This window comes from Octopus bimaculoides, chromosome 16, assembly GCF_046866305.1.
Source record: "Octopus bimaculoides isolate indiv1 chromosome 16, ASM4686630v1, whole genome shotgun sequence".
NCBI lineage: Eukaryota > Metazoa > Mollusca > Cephalopoda > Octopoda > Octopodidae > Octopus > Octopus bimaculoides.
This window is the reverse complement of record NC_142943.1, coordinates 27293020-27313628: the sequence shown is the minus strand read 5'-3', so window position 1 is coordinate 27313628 and position 20609 is coordinate 27293020. Positions and strand designations below refer to the sequence as shown.

General features: G+C 37.2%; 1 protein-coding gene across 8 annotated transcripts in view; it reads right to left on the bottom strand.

Annotated features, from left to right (window-relative positions):
* The window catches only part of LOC106871768 (uncharacterized), a 1221261-nt gene that overhangs the window by 362104 nt on the left and 838548 nt on the right, over positions 1-20609 (bottom strand). For all 8 annotated transcript variants that reach the window (XR_016244689.1, XR_016244690.1, XM_089364843.1 and 5 more), the window contains exon 60: positions 707-747. Coding sequence is in view for 6 of the 8 variants with exons in the window: in XM_089364843.1 (XP_089220969.1) it covers positions 707-747 (41 nt within the window). In the remaining 2 variants the exon portion in view is untranslated. The remainder of the gene's footprint in view (positions 1-706; positions 748-20609) is intronic.

Below are 20609 nucleotides of genomic sequence, written 5' to 3'. Positions count from 1 at the left end.
ACATTCAAAGAGCACATTTCGAGTATTGGGCCTCATGGAGGCAATGTGGCTGATGCTAATGAAAAGCACCTTTAAAGCTTTGGGCCTCACAAATGATTGAGACCTTTGGTGATTTGCTGTGCTTGAGAAAACCCATCAAACCAAGTGAATTCACAGTCGTGACAGGTACTGGTGTCACACAACTGGTACCCATGCCAGTGGCACGTAAAATGCACTTTTCGAGTGTTGGGCCTCGTGGAGGCAATAACAAATGACTGAAGTCTTTGGCGATAATCTGTGCTTGAGAAGAAGACTAGGCAAGTGAACTTGTATGTGTGTCAGATTCTGGTGACACACAAGTGACACTCGAACCAATAGCACATTAAAGCACCCTTAATTCTCTTGGAGTGGTTGGCATTGGGAAGGGCATCCAATGGTAGAAACCATGCCAAATCAGACTAGTGTCTGGAGCAGCCCTTCAGCTCACCAACCGTCCAACCCATGCCAGCATGGACAACAGATGTTAAATGAAGATGATGATTAATGCTCTAGCTATCTTTTAAGAGAGATACATGTAGAGAAATGATGGATTGCTATATTAAATGCCAATCATTTGCTTTTTGTGAGCCATCTGTTATTTATTCATCTTTATGCCATTCATAAATAATACCAGTGATCTAATGGAGTAAGATTTAGAAGAGTAGCAATTTAGTATGCTATTTATTACCTCAATTTTAGGTCCTCCTGTATGCATTCTTGTACATCATCCTGTAAATAAAAGAAGTGATATTGAATATGAGAAAAAATGTTGGGGATTTGACTACTGACAATCTTATAGCATCAATTTTGCCAATAATTATAGAAAAGGCATATTTATTTTAAAACATTTTTAAGAATAACATTCTAAACATGCTCTCTCTCAAACTTCTAATCTTTGGAACTGGAACAAAAATTTTTATAAAGTTTCTGAATGATCCCCACAAGAATATAATGGTGATTCCATGTGACATATTCATGACAGAATATAGCTTAAAGAAATATGGCTCCTTCAAAGCCAACAGAGTCAGAGTATGTTAACCTTGCTCTGACAGACCTGGCTGAGATAATGGAGGTATACAGAAAAGAGAAAGACTAATTATGAGACACTGTAAGAAATGGTGAACTGTGACATGAGAATGCAGGGTTTAACAAATAAAATTATGCAGGATCAGCTGGAATTGTGATATACAATATAATAGACCTGTGCAACAATGTGTTAGCACAGAAAAATAGATGCTTAAATAAGGATGATGTTTAATAGTATTTATCATATTGATTGTTTTATACAAATCACATGACAACAATTTTATGGGAAGAGAAATTCAAAACTATGATAACTTCTTATTTCTCTTTAAACAGAAATTTAAACTAGGAATTGAAACTGAGAATTAAAACCAGATCAATGTCTCAGTTCACTGAGTGTGTATTTTCCTATGTAAAAGGTTTAGGAATGTCCAACTAGTGACTACATCCTTCAAAGTTTCTCTTCCTCTGTATATGAAGCCAATACCATTCAACTTACATATTATACTCCCTGATTATTTTTCTCTTTTTGTTATTAAATAAAAACCATGCCAAATCAGACATCGGAACTCAATACAGTCCTTTAAATCATTGGATGCTATTGAATTGTCCAACCCATGTCATCAAGGAAGTTGGAAGTTATGTGATGATATTGATGATGCAATGGAGACAAACACCAACGTCTCATGTGGTAGAATTGAATAATTGTTGAGAGATATCACTCCCAACATGAAACTAATAGTAGTTTGGGTAATCCATGAATAAAGAATATTTATCTGCCAATGTGGTGTTGAGCACTCATTCTCACTTTTCAATACAAATGCATGCATGCATGTGTGTTAATGCACAACAAGGCACACAATAGAAACTTTTGATTAATTTAAAGGGCTTGTATATTTGTAAATTTAAACATTAAAATCCAGTATTTGTAAATCTTGTTTTGACAATTTTTTTTCTCGTAGGACCCGTGAATCTTTCACAGAATTAATGGTAAACTTATTGTATTATTTCTGAAATATTGTCCAAAAAAAACTTGAAAGCATACCCTGTGTTGTGTCTGTATCAAAATATCAAAAGATCATCAGCTACCCATTTACTAATTGAAAAGTGGAGGTAATTGTAATACAATGATTACTTAATACACTTTATATATACACTGTATAAAGTTTATGCACAATTTTATAGACGTATCACACAACTCTCTCTCCCTTTCTCTCTCACTCTCTGCCATACCCTCTTCTTCTCTCTCTTTTTTCTTTCTCCCTCTTTTTCTCTCGCTCTTCACCTTTCCCTTCAAGTAATCACATGAAAGCATTACAGAATTACTGATGGGTTAAGTAACGGAGGAACAAGCATAATTATTATAAAATATTAATAATTGCTTGGAATTTAGAACAAAGAGCTCTTTTTGAGAAATAATACATTTCTAAATCTCTCAGAGTGATTTATGCAGTAGTTGTATGCTGTCAACTTAATGTAACAGTCCCCTAAAGGGGAGCAGTGCAGCTTCCTAGGTCTAACCAACATTAGTATTATTCCCTTCAGGGGACTGTCACATTAAGTTGGCAGCATACAACTACTTCATTGTATCACTACTGCATAAAATCTCTCTGAGAAGCTTTAGAAATGTATTATTTCTAAATTTGAAATCAGTGAATGTATTTCACTAGAATTATTATATGGTTACAAGAGCTTGGCAGGCATTTCCGACTAGCAGTTCATGCTACCCCAGACTGATGACGAGCAATGACTCAGAAACATGTCTCTGGATGCAGACTTAGCTGGGTGGAGGTGCTTGTCTCTCCCTTGTAAACATAAGGACACAGGAAATGTATCAATGCCAACAGGAAGCAGTGCAGCTTCCTAGGTTCCTAGGTCTAAACAACATTAGTACCATTCCCTTCAGGAGACTGTCACATTAAGTTGACAGCATACAAATAGCATTTTTGTTTTGAAAAGTGGTACTATGAAACTCTCCATCTGGTGGTGTATTTATAAGCTCTTTTTTATGGATTGAGTAGCTTTCCGCTATCTTTGTATATTCATATATATATATATATATATATATATATATACATATATATATATATATATATATATATATATATATATATATATATATATATATATACAAACATTAATGACAATTCATTAATGTTAAAAGGAATATATATCTAGGAGATCATCCACTTCTTATTTCCATTGTTTTCTAGAATATATTTTACAAAATAAAGCTCTAAAATAAAAAAAAAACCCACAGATATTTGTGTGGCTTCAGTAGATTTGAAGACAAAATTATTGATCCATGTAAAAATGCAATTATTTATAACAATTAACTGGGGTAATATTAATTCTTGGAATTGCATGCAATGTAGTTTTATCATATGTTGCTCTGAAACTCTCTTGATATTTTACGTGAGCAGGTGATACAGCACACTGTTTACTTTCATATGGCCCAACTTATGGCCCATAAATCTCTTGTCAAAGATTACTCTTTTCTAAGGATTCAAACCAACTTCCTGGTTGGAGATAATCATGTTCTCACAGCACACCGATACCATCTGCACTCAATAAGATGTTAACAAATAATATTTAGTCTGCTGAACAATTCTTGCTACTCGTTTTCCACATCATTCAAATTAAACCCTAGTCAAATTCAAATTAATCCCGAAACATCATTGCTTACTAAAATGCAAACCATACATACTTTTATTCAACACACAAATAACTCAGCTCTTATCAATTGTTTATCGCTGCTGAATTATGCAAAACTCTCTGCTCAAACTTTACTCTCACACCTGGTTATCTGTGCATATGTAGATTCCATTCTCCCTATCTCGAATTGTTTTCACCAGGACATCCTAAACTAAGATTTCCTGTTATGATCGATCGAAGTCTCTACAGCTCTCCTCTAAACACATCTGCATCATTTACCAAATTTCTCCAGTCACTAAAAGACTCTTCTATTATACATTTACCTGAATCAAGTGCAGCTACCCCATTTCACCCTTCTCTCAAGCTATCACACTTTCACTGACTTCATTACTAACAACTATTCTTGGCCTCCAAATTCTTCCCATAATGATGCTGCTAATGCAGAACCCAAATCTTTTTGTAATCCTTAACTCTCTAAATCATCACTTTGTTTCCTCAATTACAAATGTCCCTGATCAACACATAGAGATACACCAAATACACTAAATCTTTTTCTCATTTCCAAACTCAAACTCTACTACTCCCCATTAGCATTTTTAGTGTGGCCCACCTGATACTTCATTGTGTTCCCTGGTACAACATGAATAATATTATAAGCAAAAATGCATTGGTTCTTTGTGCAGTTGGTACATAATGATATGCATGATGGAACAGGAAAAACAAATACGTGACATAACTTCTTTTGGAATGACAAGAACAGACGAATATGTCGAAGGATACCTGTGAAAATAAACTTGCTTTCTGCCAGAGATCCGAATTCCACTGTGCAGTTCACCTCACTAAAGAAGTAGAGGGAAAAGTTTCATTATAAAGCTGACGGTAGGCTCCCGGTGGAGAGACATGAATTTCCCTCCTTTGGTCGGTCTGGCAAGTGGTCTGATTGGGTAACTTAAAGCATCAAATTGGCACAAACGGGTTTGTCAATGTACGACCATTTGTGGAAAATAAACATACAAACTGCACGATAAAGTGAAGTATATTTGCAACTTAAATGTGGCTGTCGTTCAGAGATTTAACAAACATACAAACTGTTTTGAGCCTATTAAAGCTTAAACAAGCAAACTGTGAACAAAAACTTGCTACAACTACAGAATAATGACCACAATAGAAAATATGAAAACAACAAAAAACTGTAGCAAGACAGAAAATTTTACCTCAACTTCTACGAAAAATAGCCAAAAGTTCATATAAATGGTTGAAAATCACTTAGAGTAGTTCAGATAGTTCAAAGTGAGAATCTTTAGAAATTACATAAGATTGTATGTCAATGGTATGCATAGGGTGTATGTAAGAAGTAATGAGAAATATTTTCTTGTCCAATGACATGAAGAAAATGGTTGCTCAGTGTTTTACACTGGAGATGCTTCCTTCAGAAAACACTTAAACAAATGAAACTGAAAGAAATAAACACAAAAATATATACGCCAGTGAACTACCACTTTTTCAAAGTGCAACGAACATGGCACATAACATTAGAAGAACGTTACCAAAATTAGAGCAATGAGTTTCAGCCAGACATTTTTCAGAATTGATTGAAAGCTCACCACACCCCACAAGAGAAGAGGAAGGAGGGAAATGGACAGGTAGTTCCCTCCGGAAGAAACATTAATTAAATTGTAAGTACCCTTAAGGTTTCATTGAAAATTGGTTGTTTGAATGTGTGTAGTCTGGGTTCGGTCTAGAAGCAAAGCTGCCTCCTAGCCAAACTCCTGTCATGTAATTTGGATGTTTTTATCACCGCAGAGACCAGAATGAGCAGTCTGCAGGCTTTCTCACCTCTCTTCAATGGCTAAGAGAAATTTATTTCTACATGCCAGCCTGGAGGTGGGGGAGTGGCAGCTCTGTTCAGGAGGAATCTGGGGTTTATAACAGAGTCTATCTTTACAGATCTGGAAGGCAGGCTGGTCATCTTGGATGTGACATGTAGCAGTGGGCAGGCCTTCAGGCTGGTGGGTGTCTATGCACCATGTAATGCAGGGCAGTCGGACTTCTTTAGATGCCTGGAGACCTTTCTCGGGATGTCTTTCATTCTAGTGGTGTTAGGTGACTTTAACACATTCCTTGATGCACGCGTGGATTGTGTTGGCTCGAACCCCAACAGAGAAGGAAACCATCACCTCAGAGATCTGTTTAGCAAGTTTCAGCTAGCAGATCGTTTCAGACTGGACAACCCGGATGCTCTACAGTGGACGTGGGTGAATAGCGATGGGTCACCCAGACCTTATCTAGAGGTTATTTGTCAGGACCAGAGATAAGGATAGCGTTAGTTGTCCACAGTTTGTCATAGTCCACTCTCTGACGACAAATTGTTGGTCAGCAGGGTGGACTTAGATAAGATGATTAGTTAGGGCCCTGGTTACTGGAAACTCGACAAGACATTACTAGATTGTGAGGAATACAGGAACTAGATTCAGGAACTTGTTAAGAAGGCATCCACTGGTACCATTTTAAATAACAAATGGTGGTTAGCTCTCAAAAGAGCCATCAAAATTGAGTCAATTAGGTTTAGCAATGAGTTAGCAGCTAGAAAGGCTAGAATAGAAGGGGATCTAGTTAAGGTGCTAGATTACGCATTGAGGGCAAGTTGTGCACCTAGAGTTTTGGCGGCGAGATCGGCATTAGACCAACACCTCAATGCCAATCACGAAGGGTGCATAGTCAGAGCTAAGCTTCATGCAATAGGACAAGAAGGAATCAACGTCGCCAGATGGGCCCGTTTGGTTAGAGGCTCAGCATGGAAACGATACTATAATTGGGTCTTTGATGCATCAACATGAGTGGTTGGAAAACGAACCCGATGAAATGTATGAGTTTCTTCAGCTGCACTTCACCCAGCTCTTTGGGAGAAGTGGCACACTGGATTGTAGGAGGGGGCCATGTGGACTTACTCACCTGTGTACCATGACTCTTGGGGAGGGAAGCAGTGCATTGTGAAGGGCCGATCACAGCCGTGGAGGTGAAGGACGTCTTGGTCGACTGTGGAAAGGAAAAGTCGCTGGGAAAAGATGGTCTACCCTACGAGTTGTACATAACAATGCCATGCTTGTTTGGGCACCTATTGGCAGCAGAATGGCGTATACCCAGTTCTGTGAGCCGGGGCATGGTAGTGCTGATCAGAAAGGACCCAAACAAAGGGGACAGATTATATAATTTTAGGCCCATCACTCTCGATGGACTTGTTGAGCAGGCGCCAACATGCACCGTTCCAAGCAAGACCATGACAATCTTCTCTTTATATGCTATATTATAGATAGAGCAAATAGAAGATCTGGTTTAGGTGGAGCTCTGGTCCATTAAGACCAGTCTAAGGCATTCAGTAGGATGGACCACCAATACCTGGCAGCAGTCCTTGAAGTAGCCGGCTTTGGCCCGACCTTCTGTGGTTGGATCAAGGCTATTTACAGCGAGATTTCGTCGATAGTTCGGGTGAACAAGTCCTTGTCGAACCCCACCCGTATCAGGCGCTTGGTTCATCGAGGATGTATTGGCATTGGAGCCCTTGCTGTAGAAGGTGGAGGCTCTGGAGGGCGTCCCACGAGATCTCAGTTTTGGAAGAACTGTAATGGCATACGCGGATGACATCACCCTTATTGTATTCAATGGCAACCACCTGCATCAAGTGGATGATGTTATACATGAATACAAGGTGGTGGCAAGAGCAAGTGTAAACCACGACAAGTTAGTTGGCTTGCAGCTCGATACCTGGAGAGGCAAGTCGATGCCGTCATACAGCATCATGCGGCATTGGACGAACGGTTCGGTGAAATTGATAGGAGTCTGGTTTGGTCCAGACCCGCAGATAGATAGAAACTTGAGTAAGATCACAAGCAGGGTGGCTGGCCTAACCCAGACCTGGTCTGGAAGGCAGCTACCCCTGAAAGGAAGGGCATAAGTGGAAAATGTATTTATCGCATCTGTCATTACCTACCACCTAACCGAAGTGCCTTGCCCGGATTCATGGTTGGGCAAGAAGGAGCGCCTACTCTTTTGCTTTTGTGGAAGAGTGGGGTTCCGCAAGTCCAATGATCTATTTGCTGCCTACAACCACTAAAGGGTGGGCTAGGGATGCTGTGGTTGAGACTGAGGAAACTTGCGCTTGAGACTGGGGAAACTTGCGCTTCGACTTTGGCACCGCTGGCTTTACCTGGATGTTGAGCAGGTATGGTCTCCATTTGTGAAGTCCATTCTTCCACAGTTCATGTCTTTCAGTGAATTGGAACCGTGGATCAAGTGGAAACCCAGGCTGGGTGAATGGCTTGCGGAGTGCCGTCAGGCTCTCTGGCTCCTCTCCACAGGGGCAATGTCGGTGGTAGGGGTTTCACTTCATCCTTCTATAGAGGGTTGGTAGAGAGCGAGTGCAACGACGACCTGGGGAGAACTCTGGGCTTCAACGAACGTCAGCTTGCCAGCCTGTTTCGGAGAACTCTCAGGCCAGGATCTCTGGAGAGTTACCAGAAATCCCTGGCCTGGCAGTGCTACTGAGAGGCCCTACCCAATTTTTGTCGCTATCTTGTCTGAGATGTGGGCGAAGCAGTGAAACACATTCGTGCAATGTCTGATGTTATTGGATCTATGGAACTACACCGAACACTTATTGTCACATTTGGGAAGAGTATTGATGCCGGCCAAATCTATCATCAAGATAGTCTCACCACCTTCCCTTAACAAAGAAGGAAACGTTTGTACCCTTGTCATGGTACAAGAGGTGATCTGGAAGATGAGAGTGAAAGAAATCGAGACAGGCACCTTCATCTACAGTTGTGGGTTGGTTAACTTTTTCCATTTCCACCTTAAACAGAAAATAAGACTGGAGAGGAGATGCCTGTTTTTGGATGTGTTTGCGAAAAGATGGAAGAAAGTGGAGAGCTTGATGGGAGTGAATGGCCCAGCCTAACGGAAGCCATAAGTGTACAAAAAGGTTTCAGTGGTGGTGCATGGGGTGTGAGACCTCCTTTGTCCCCACTTAATTTTTCACTTTTAATTTATGTATTGTACATATTTTTTACTAATTTTTAATCTGCTAATTCCCACACATTATGTACATGGCTCAGCCACCCCCACTTTCTTTATGTGTTTGTCCGTCATTGTTTGTCTCCTCTGTGTTGTCCTTTCATGGAAATAAAAAAAATTATTCACTTTTTAGGATCGACCTTCGAACATCATTTTACAAATGCATTCACTCGTGAAATATAATTTTTTTTCAGTAACATCATACGCTATTTTGTTTAAACTACATAATTATGGCTTACCCATTTGTTCCCATCTTTTCTCATTTATGATTGTGATGATAATTCCTGTGCCTAATTGCATTCTGATACTAGTGGTTTCAATTCTTACATTCACAAACTTTGTTTGTTGTAGTCACAACTTTTCCTGTTGACAACTATTTATTTTTTCCTTGTTTGTTTCATTTTCCTATCATTCTAGTTTTGCAGTGTGATTTTATATGTCCTGTAAACCTACAATGAAAACACTTTGGTTTTTTATATGGACAATCTGTTTTCAGGTGCATCTCATCATATGCCATACATGGGTCTACATCCTGATATTTTTTCTGTTTTTTCCTGCAACATTTTGTCTTTCAACTTTTTTGCACTCGTCTTATGTGGAAACACTCTTTTCGTTGAATTTCTTCTGTGTCATGCCTTAATTTTAATATCCTGTCACACTTTTCTGACAGTATCTGCAATGTCAAATCGAGGTTCACTTTCAGTTTTGCTATAATTATCGTTCTCATTTCTGCATCCCTTTTACTTGTCAATCCTTATGCAAGAATCAAACACATAAAAGAGTCTGGAGTAAGCATATCCTGCCTAAATCTCTCACATTCTTTGTTGAATCTGCCTATGTAAATAATGAAGTCTTCATCTTCGCCTTTTTTTTTGTTTAAACATTTGTTGTTGTTTCTGTTTTTGCAACTCAACTACCCCAGTTAACAAGACTTCCATATTTTATGATTTTCGTAAGTTTGCACAAGATTTTTGCTTCTTTTTTGTCGAGGTATTTACTTTTCCACGTGAATTAAGTTAAACTCACTGCATCAATGTTTTTTTCTCCGTGTAAATTTGTTTTACCTTGTCACCACTGTTGTAAAGCGGTCTTTTGCCACTGTTGTATCTTGTCTTTTGATGCCAGTTGTTGTTCTGAAAGATATTGTTACATTCCGAAGTCATCGATAGAATGTTTCTATCTGACACTGTACAGTATTATTATCCTCAAAAGGTTAGATCGATATAATGTTCACTCAGTATCACAGTATAATTACTATATGAGTACAGACACGACTATCAACACAGTCTCACACAAACTCTACGTACTCTCGACCTTTTTTTGATGACCGGCAACTGGTCTATTTATAATGGCTGATCCTACCACATTTTTTTTTACCAGGAGGAGTATACAGTTTCACTATACAACAGGGTTGTTGGTTGAAGCGATTTACAACCTTCATCCATTGTCTCATGAGGATCTTTTTCTCCCTTGGAATCTTGTTCCTTTCTGTGTTGGCCTTGTGCTGTTGGACGTATTTCTGGCATATGACTTGCATAACAGACATGAAATACTCTAGTTTCATGCCAATGTCTGGTGTGGGGAGACATTTTGATCAGTCCTGTCTGAGGAACACTTTTTAGATTGATTTCCAGTCTGCTTTGTGGAAGTTCAGATTGGAGAGATTTTGGGTGCTTCTTTTAGGTTGCATGTCTCAAGCTACTTTTGGTCCATACATAGACAACTCTATTATGTTGTGATCGGAAACTAATGTTGGCATCACTTTCATGTTATGAATGATGTCCATATTGTTTGTGAAGCAGAGATTCAATGTGTTATGCGCCCTGGCTGGCTGGAGCACAATTTTCTCCATAAATAGGGCATTGGTGAGGTTGCGCAGGGACTCAATTTGTACTTGTCAGCATTGAGTCATTCCTGAGAGCATGAGGCATTCAGGCCATTTGACACGGGGAAAGTTAAAATCACTCATAAGAAACACACTCATGTGATGTTCCAGTTTCATGAAGGTCTCTTTTGTTCTTGTGAGGCAATCTTCAAACTTGTCCGTGTGGTTTGGAGCATTTGGTAGGTAATATGTATTGCATATAATTATATTGTGTTGTCTTATGTATACAATTTAAGAGTCACATACTGAATTTGAGCATGACAGTAGGACCTGTAGCATGAGGTCCTCACGGATGTATACAGTAACTCCACCATGGCTCCTTTCCCTTCTGTCTGCTTACAGTATGGTATATTTTGGTACGTGTACTTCTGCATCCTCTATATCAAACCTAAGATGAGTTTTCATGAGGGATATGAATAGGGCTTGATTGCATGCAACAAGGTCTCTCAGGAAAAATATTTTGTTTTTGTTGTGATGCAACAAACCTCCAATATCTAGTAAAAATACTGGCATGACGACTGTTCTGGTGTTAGGGGCGGCGATACTATGTCTGTTGATTGTGGTCGGTGGTCTTGCACAGTGGTGGGCAAGGTTCATTGTTGGTTCGTGATGCAGCCAGGTCAGCTGCTGCACAATTGTTTATGCCATGCACAAAAATGACTCTTGCTCAGCTACTGCCTTTTGCATAACATCTGGAAGAGCACACTTCTGCATACTTTCTCTTTGGAGATGATTGATGCCTCTCTTCTGGGAAGTATTTCTCTTTAAGGCACCTTCCAATTCTTGGTGCTGATGAAGAAGCAAAGAATCAATTTTACCAAGACCTAAGTGACATGATTGTCAACATACCACCAATGGACACACTATTGTTACTATGGAATTTCAATGTAAGTGTAAGAAAGAATCATCGGATAAAGGAAAATGTCATTGGTAAAGGCGTCAGGAATTGTGACTGCAATGGAGTTCTGCTACTAAGTCTATGCATGGAACATAATTTATTCATTACGAATCCTCAATTTCGACTTCCAACTCACTTTGAGACCACATGTCTGCATCCCTGATCCAAACACTGACATCTGATAGACTATGCTATTATACAGCAACAAGAGAAATGAGACATTTTCATCACCAAAGTGGGCTTTAATGCCGAAGATTACTGGAGAAATGATCGCCTTATCACTTCACGTATGAGAATCACCATTCATAAAAGGCCAAAGATGCAACATGAACCATCATATGATAGAAGATACAACATCTCGAAACTTCAAAACCCTGACACTGGAAGCACCTTTGAAACACAAATGAATCAGTAAACGACCAATCTAAATGACAAATCAAGACTGGTTTTATGAAAACATTGAACTCAACCTGGTTGAGCAAAAATGAATAATGGACTGGCTCATGTACAAGACTGAATATCCAGACTAAAACAAATGCATTTCCAGAAGCTAAAACAGGGATTTCAAAGAAAACTAAGAATACTGCAGAATATTTGGGGACATGAAAAATCAGTTCAATATCAAGGCTATGAAGATTCACGTGACCTCAGAAATTTCTAAGCTGGAATGAAACAGCTATTTGGACCAGTATGAAAATCAACTGGATTCTTTCCAGCAGCTAACAAAACAATTTTCTGGACTGATCCACAGGACATACTACAATGCTGAAAGGAACATTTTCCATCCTTGTAAAGAGAAGCTTGAACACAGCTGGGAACTTCCTGAGGAACATTCCAAATCATCCCTTTCAGCTGTAAATCAATATGAGATCTACTTTATCGGAATTCAAGCAAGTGATGAAGCAAATGTGATCAAGGTAGTTTTCAGGCCTAGATAACGTCCCTTTCAAGCTGATCAATCATGGATACTTACCCTTTTAAATCTGCATCTTCTCCCTCATACTGAAGATGTAGGAATCCCAACATCTTTCTAAAGGACTATAGAGAAATATAATTACTTTCCATCACTGGAAAGGTCTTTGCCAGGATCCTTTTAACTGGATCAAGACCATCGCTGAAAAGATCCTACCAGAATCTAAATGTGGATTCCGTACCTCTCATAGCATGAAACCCACATTGGATTCCATGCCACAAGTGAAAAGCAAAGAACAACAAAACCCCATTTACCTTGTTTTCTAAGACTTAGAAAAGGCCTTTGATAGCATTCCAAGAGCTGCAATGTGAAAGGTTCTTCGTCAATTTGGATTTCCTGATCAATTTACCTCTATGGTTTAAGCAATGCATGACAATATGTCTGGATGTGTATTCCACCAAAACATGCTGTCAGAAGAATTTCCAATTAGGTGCATATTAAAACAAGGATGTATTTTGGCACCAACGCTATTCTCCTTGTGTCTGGTTGCAATGCTTCAGAAATTTCCCCCAGATAATCTAAACAGATATCAATATGATGGTGGACATTTTAATCTTAGTAGATTTTAATCTAAACATCTAACACATCTCAGAACTTCAATATGCTGATGACAAAGAACTCAAACAGACTGTGAACAATTCTGCTATGACCCACCATCGCTTTGGCATCAGAGTAAACATTAAGAAAACCAAGGTCCTTGCTTAATCAGCCCCAAATACCATCCTAGCTGATTTTGATGTTAATATCTCTGATACACTTCCTGAACAAGCAGAGTATTTTTAATATCTGGACAACCTTTATCAAACAAGTGCACCTCACAAAAGGATATAGAACACAGAATTGGAAAGTTAACCAAATGTGTCTTCAACAATAAAGATCTTAAATGAACAATGAAAATCATGATCAATAATGCTGTTATCATTATAGGACTATTGGACCGGTTTCAATTGTAAGGCTAAAATATCATTCATTATGTTCTTTTTCTTTTTTCATTTATCTTTATTTTTGCTCTGAAGACAATAGCCTTGAGCTGGCAGTCGCCTATATTTTCAGTCAATAAGTCAATCAATTGATAAGACTGAACCATGAATGCACCCAAACACATATCTGAAATAGCTGTAGAAAGCTTAAGAAGTATTTCACCAAGATTACTAATCTGTTATATATATATATATAAACAAGTATTAAATAAGTCTGTGTGAAAAGAAGTTGTTCTTTCCTTGAGGTATTTATCCAAGCATACACCAGTTTAGCTCTATATTGATGAACGATACCAGAAATTCTACATATGCATATGTACTTGTGTTTATCATTGGTTCCTCTTTGATATTAATATGTTACACTTTCGAAATTCCAATCATTGCTATTGGTGTTGTATATTGTCAACTTAATGTGACAATCCCAATAAGGGAATATACTACTGCTGTTTAGCCCTAGGAAGCTGGACCGCTTCCTGTCGGGCTAAACAGCAGTAGTATATTCCCTTATTGGGATTGTCACATTAAGTTGACAATATACAACAACTTTATCGTATCACTACTGCTTAAATCTCTCTGAGAGATTTAGAAATGTCTTATTTCTAATATTGCTATTGGTGTTACCATTTTTTTGATATAGGGGAAAACTTTTTAACAGTACAAAGAAAATGGAGAATGCATACACAGAATAATCAATATATTTATTATAAAAGTCAATTCATGTTGCCTCAGCACATTTCAGTTTCTCACTTAAGTCCATATTTATGCATTATGAATTTGAAAAAAAGCAAAATCCTTTATCAGGGTAAAATTGACTTACAATGAAAAATGTGGGCACAGACATGTTAATATTCTTAAGTTATTACATCTGGAAAAGTACAAAGTACAGAACAAGGTTTCTGCAGTAGAATTTGCCTAATTTGTCACCTCTAAAGGAAACTAAAACGTACTTAAAACTAAAATTCTACTATACTTAAAATATTGCAGCTGAGAATGCATTTTTAGAATATACTATATTTTATTAAAACAAAAACTATAAAAATATTATGGGTTTTTCCAAAAATAAGCCATCTAATTATAAGCCTATAGAAACTCTTTTCATGTATATCCCCAGTAATTTTTATTATTTTTAGAAGAAAAATTATTTAAGCAAAATTATATTTAAGTCTGTATTTAAGCCCATGGGCTTATTTTTGGAGAAAGCAGTATTTTAAAAATGAAATAAGATTTATTTTTAAAAAATACAGTAGAATTCACGTAATTAGTCATCCGTAGGAGAAAACTGAAAGTGATGAATTAGGTGAAGTAATGAATTAGCAAAAGCTGAATTAGACTAAATCTATTATACCAATGCTAACTAATAAACTTTACTTATGATTTATTTGTCAGATTAAATTGTTTTTTTTTTTTAATGTGAAAGAACTGACTGAGCATGTGGTTGATTTGAAACCATTTAATGATAATTTTGCTGCAATCAATGATGGGTTTTTTTGTAATGGGATTTCAATTGAAGTGAAAAGAAATCTTGTGCAATACTATTTACAACTTCATATTTTAGTGTTCGTACTTGATACAACTAAATAAAATGACTATTTTAATTGTATATTTCAAAAGAAATGGTTAAAAAGATTTTTTTGTTTAAATTTATTTTTCATTATTTTTGTACCATACTTTTAAAGATTTAATTGTTTTTAGATTCTCATAATAAATAAAATAAATTATCTCAAATTTTCCTAATATAAGGTATTTTAATTTTTAAAATGTTATTCTCGGCTGCAATAGAATTTTAATTTTAAATATCTTTTAGATTCTTTTAGAAGTGACAAATTAGGCAATTCTACTGTAGAAGTCTTGTTCTGCACTTATCCAGGTGTAATGACTTAAAAATATCAACATACATGCATGCAGCCGCATTTTTCAATGTAATCCACTTTTTTCCAGGCAATAAAGGTAATAAATATTGTTTTGTTAAAAAATATTTAAATTAAATGAAACCCACCTGTCTATATATTTCCTTTAAAATTAATAATTTTTTTAGGATAATGAGAAATGTAATTATAATTGTAAAAAATATTAGATTCTATATCTTCACTGTATATAAAATGTTTATATTGAAATAAAGTGCATAATACGAACATGCCAAAAAGCAAAAATGCAAAAATTCATTCTGTAAAATAATTTTCCATATAATATTGAATATTAATGTAATACTAATCTTATTACAAAATCAAGAAATAAATGAGCTATATCTATATAGAGTAAGAAGAGCTAGCAAGAAGAGGTATGAGAATATATCAACTGTATAGTAAGAAGAGAATCTGATCATATGAATAGTAAAAGCCATGGCTAGTGGTAAATTTTAAAAAATGCAAAAATAGCCAATGCATCAACCATAAGGCAGGAGGAGCCACCTGACTGTGTTAGGGCAAAGTTAGGTTGTTAGTCGAAATTCATGTAAAATAAAAATAAATTCAGCTACTGTTCTTGTCAACTTGCCTGAAAATAAAATAATCTGAATCTTGCTACTATGAAAATCCAGTCATACCATATGAAAGTAAAAACCCTGTCAGTTTACCCTAAGAAATAATAATCCAAATTCTGCTACTCTTAATACTGAATTAAAGTTTAAAAGCAAACAAAAAAAAAAAAACAACAACTCAGTTCTATATTTAAGAGATGAGGAATTATGTACATTATTTACATTTGATGGAAGTCTGATGCAGGCTTCAGCTTGGCTAGCTCTTGTGAAACCGTCTGACCCATGCTAGCATGGAAGGCAGACATTAAATGATGATGATAATGATGATGACACAGCAGTATGTGAATAATATTCTTAAGGTCAACATTTACTCACTCCATAATTGCCTACGGGCATATGGCATAATGATTAAGAGCGTGGGCTACTAACCCCAAAATTCTGAGTTCGATTCCAGGTAGTGACCTGAATAATAATAATGATAATAACATCGAAAAAAACACTTAGGAACGAGGACCCAGGTTCGAAATTTCCCCAAAACACCTGATGAAAGCTGGAAGGTATATCAGCCAAAACATATTAAAAACAAACAAGATGAGGACAAATATCCGTCAAATGTAGATAATGTAAAAAAAAAACTCATTAAAACTTCAGAATTGCTTTTGTTTGTTTCATAAAATTTCCTCATCGTATAATGATTTTGATTTCATTTTGTGATTGACAACTATGATGCAGAAAATACCAGCTTCTAAATCATTTTTTTTTTTTTGATTAGGTGAAAGTGATTAAACTTTAAACCTCAATAACATTTTTCTGGAAGAAGCATAAATATATATGTGTGTGTGTGTGTGTGTGTGTGTCTGTGTGTGTGTGTGTGTAAGTATTTATTTATGATGGACAGCAGTAAAGAGTCCATTTGTCATCAATTGTTGTCAACTTACCCCTCTCTCCTTAATGCTACATATTTGTCACACTCACCTTTGTTTCTCTTCAGGGGCATTTTAAAAGTTACTTATGTGTATGTGCATGAGTGTGTGTGTGTGTGTGTGTGTGTGTGTGTGTGTGTGTGTGTGTGTGTGTGTGTGTGTGTGTGTGCATTTACTAAACTATGTATGCAGCATCTTGTGTATATCTCTTAAGTGGATATCAGGCGTTATTCTTCCCTTTTTGACCTTACATATTTGAAATCTCAGCTTCTTTTTCTACTGAACCAAATTTCAAATTTTGTAGCTCAAAATGTACCTTAGGAGGTGACCAATCTAAAAATGTATAAACACCATCAAATTTGGTAAAAATCTGTATTAGTGACAAAGCCTAGAAGTGGTCACGAGTGAGTAAATGTTGACCTTCAGAATATTATTCACACACTGCTGTGTCATCATCCCCATCGTTTAACATCCGCCTTCAATGTTAGCATGGGTCAGACGGTCTCACAAGAGCTGGCCAAGCCAAAGCCTGCACCAGACTTCTGTGACTGTTTTGGCAGGATTTTTACAGCTGGATGCCCTCCCTAACATCAACCACTCAGCAGAATGTACTTAGTGCTTTTTACATGGGATAAGCACAGGCAAGGTCAGTAGTGCTTTTTATGTAGCACAAACACGGGTGAGATCAGTTTTGGCAAGGTTGTTACAGCTGGATGCTCTTCAGAACATCAACCAGTTTACAGTGTGGACTGGGGGCTTTTGAAGTGGCACCTACTCTGCCAGGGTCACCAAGTACTTGGAAGACAAAAGACTTTCAGTGGAGGAGGAGGCATTGGAGGAGGTGACCTGGTGTTGGATGATGAAAGGTTATAGTGAGACAGATACAGATGCCTTGCTGTAAAGGAAGTACAAGGTTACCCGGATGGGGAGAGAGAGAGAGAGAGAGAGAGAGAGAAAGAGAGAGATCAGAAATGAAAACGGAAACAGGTGCACTACTGCAAAGGAAATACACAGCTACCCAACCTGAGAGAAGTGCAGCAGAAGGAAAGAGAGTGGGAGACAGCAGGATAGAGATGGTGGCAAAATGCCGGGCATACTCACAAGGAATGGGGATCAGAATATAAATGGGATGACTGAGGAAAGGAAGAAAGAGATTTAGATGGTGGCAAGTGCCAGGGTATACTCTTGAGATTTCAACAACATAATACGTGGCAGGATGTTGCGAAGGGAGTGTAATTAGAGAGTATGAGTAAATGGCAGAAAACTTGAGCATATATAGAATCGGGGGACTACTGGATAGCTAAGATACAGAGGAACAGGGCCATGAAGACAGGATTGGGAAGTGAGAGCTAGGCATAGTGTATGTAGAAGGAAATGTGAGAAAGAGAAGAGAGGTGGAGATGTAGATTGGTTTGTTGTGGTAGAGTGTGTGAAAAGTTTTCTTGTTAAGTGTGTGTAAGACACACAGCGTGTGTGAATAATATTTATTACAATAGCTACTTATTACAATATAGTCTATTCTATGAATATGAGGTGGATCTTTGCAAGAAACCTAAATACTGAGTTGAATCAAACATTTTGCAATATTAGTTTTCAATTTTGGCTGAAGACCAAATCCGGAGGGGAGGGAAGTTGATTACATTGACCCCGGTGCTCAGCTGATACTCATTTTATTGAGTACTGTAAAGATAAAAGGCAAGGATGACCTTGGTGGAATATGAACTCAGAATGTAGAGACAGACGAAATGTCATAGAGCTTCCACCCTATCAGAATATTATTTACATACGGTAGTTTGTGAATATTTTTTGAAAAGATTAGCATCACGACACTCGTCTTGATGAGTCCTATCATATGAGGTAATAAAGTGAAAGTTTTGAATTTGCTTTTTTCAGCACATTTTATCCCCAGTAGTGTTTTAGTAATTAATCTAGTGGCGATCTATCAGGAATTTGGATATAGTTATCTTTTGAAATAAGAATAATATATGGAGTCAAATTCGACTTCAGGCATTAATCTTCTATTTTTGGCCGGTTTTCACCTCAGTACTTTTTCTACTGAATATTTTTGTATATAAGTAGCATGGATAAATTTCTCTTGCCGTGATCTATCATGTAAGCTAAAAGAAAATACAAATTCATTTAAAGGAAAAATATTTGGACTCAAAGTTGATTTCAGGCGTTACTCTCTTGTTATTGACCTCATATATTTTACTGAAACTTTTTTCTACCAAGGCAATTTTCAAATTTTGTAGCTGAAAATGTAGCTAAGGATGTGAACAATCTAAAAATGTGGACATCATCTAATTTGGTTAAAAACTGAGTTAGAAGTGGTCGTGACAGAGTAAAATGTTAACATTAAGAATATTATTCACACACTATTGTGTGTGAATGATATATATATATATATAAAAACAAATAGTAAATGAGTATATGCATATATACGTACAGGTATGTGCATACCGACATCCACCTGTATGTATAGGTGCATATCTGGGTACAGGACATTGCAAACAAACGTAGACGAGAACACACGAGCCACATAGAGAACATTTTCCTTCATCAGCCACCCACGTTTTAACACCGGCGTTTCGACGAGCTTGGGCAGGACACATCGCTAAAACGGCTCGTCCCATGGAGCGCAGATTAAATTTGTATACGCAAATTAAATCTAGCCATGGAGGAATGTAGTGGCGGACAAAAAACAAGACAGGAAAACAAACAGAAAAGGCTTTACGGCCAGACGAGAAAAATTATGTGTGTATGAATGCGATGAGGCACGGACCCGAGAGGGACAAAGTGGTGCGTGCGTTGCTTGGCGAAAGCCAAGGAAGGAAAGGATTATTGACCGGAAGCATGTGACCATGCCGGTGTAAAGGGAAGAGAGAGAGTGGTAGAGGGAGGAAGTAGAAGAATAGGTGAGCAACGAGAGGAAAAGAGAAAGAGAGGAAATACGAGGGGGAAAAAGAGATACGTAGTAGTAACAGAGGAAGAACGAGAGGGGTAAAGCGAGATACGTAGTAGTACAGAGGAAGATATATATATATATATCATCATCATCATCATCATCTTCATCATTTAATGTCCATTTTCCATTTTCTATGAATATTATTATACTTTGAAACTGTAAGATCTGAGTTCCCAACGACAAACAACACGTACGTCTATCTCAGTTTGTTAACTTAGGGGTTCTAACTTAGATGGTTAAATTTGTTATCCCACTTTGGTGCATCGGTTAGCATGGCTAAATAATTTACTGGAGAGATAGTATTCTATTCCTATAAATGTTCTTAGAACATTTTTTCTATCTTCTTGTTTATAAGATATACCATCCCTTGATTGTCTTACATCTGGGGAAATTAGGAACTGGCTCTACTGATATGAAAAATAGTAGTTAGGCTCCATCTTATCTAAAATAATTTTCCACCTCTAATAATATGTAAACTAGCAGCTTACTTAACAAATATCAAGACTACTAGTCTGGTCTACCAGTATTATATACAGTAGCTCATTGTTCGAATACTGAAAACAGTATCCAATAATTCTAAAATGAAAACTACTACATTGGCCATAATAACATGACATAAAGAAGCCTGCTGTAAATGTATTGCATATGGTTGCTCGATCTTCCTATTGGAAAACTGGTAGATGGCTCTACCAGTCTGAAGAATAATAGCTTGGTCTACCGGCATAAAAAATAGTAGCCTGTTG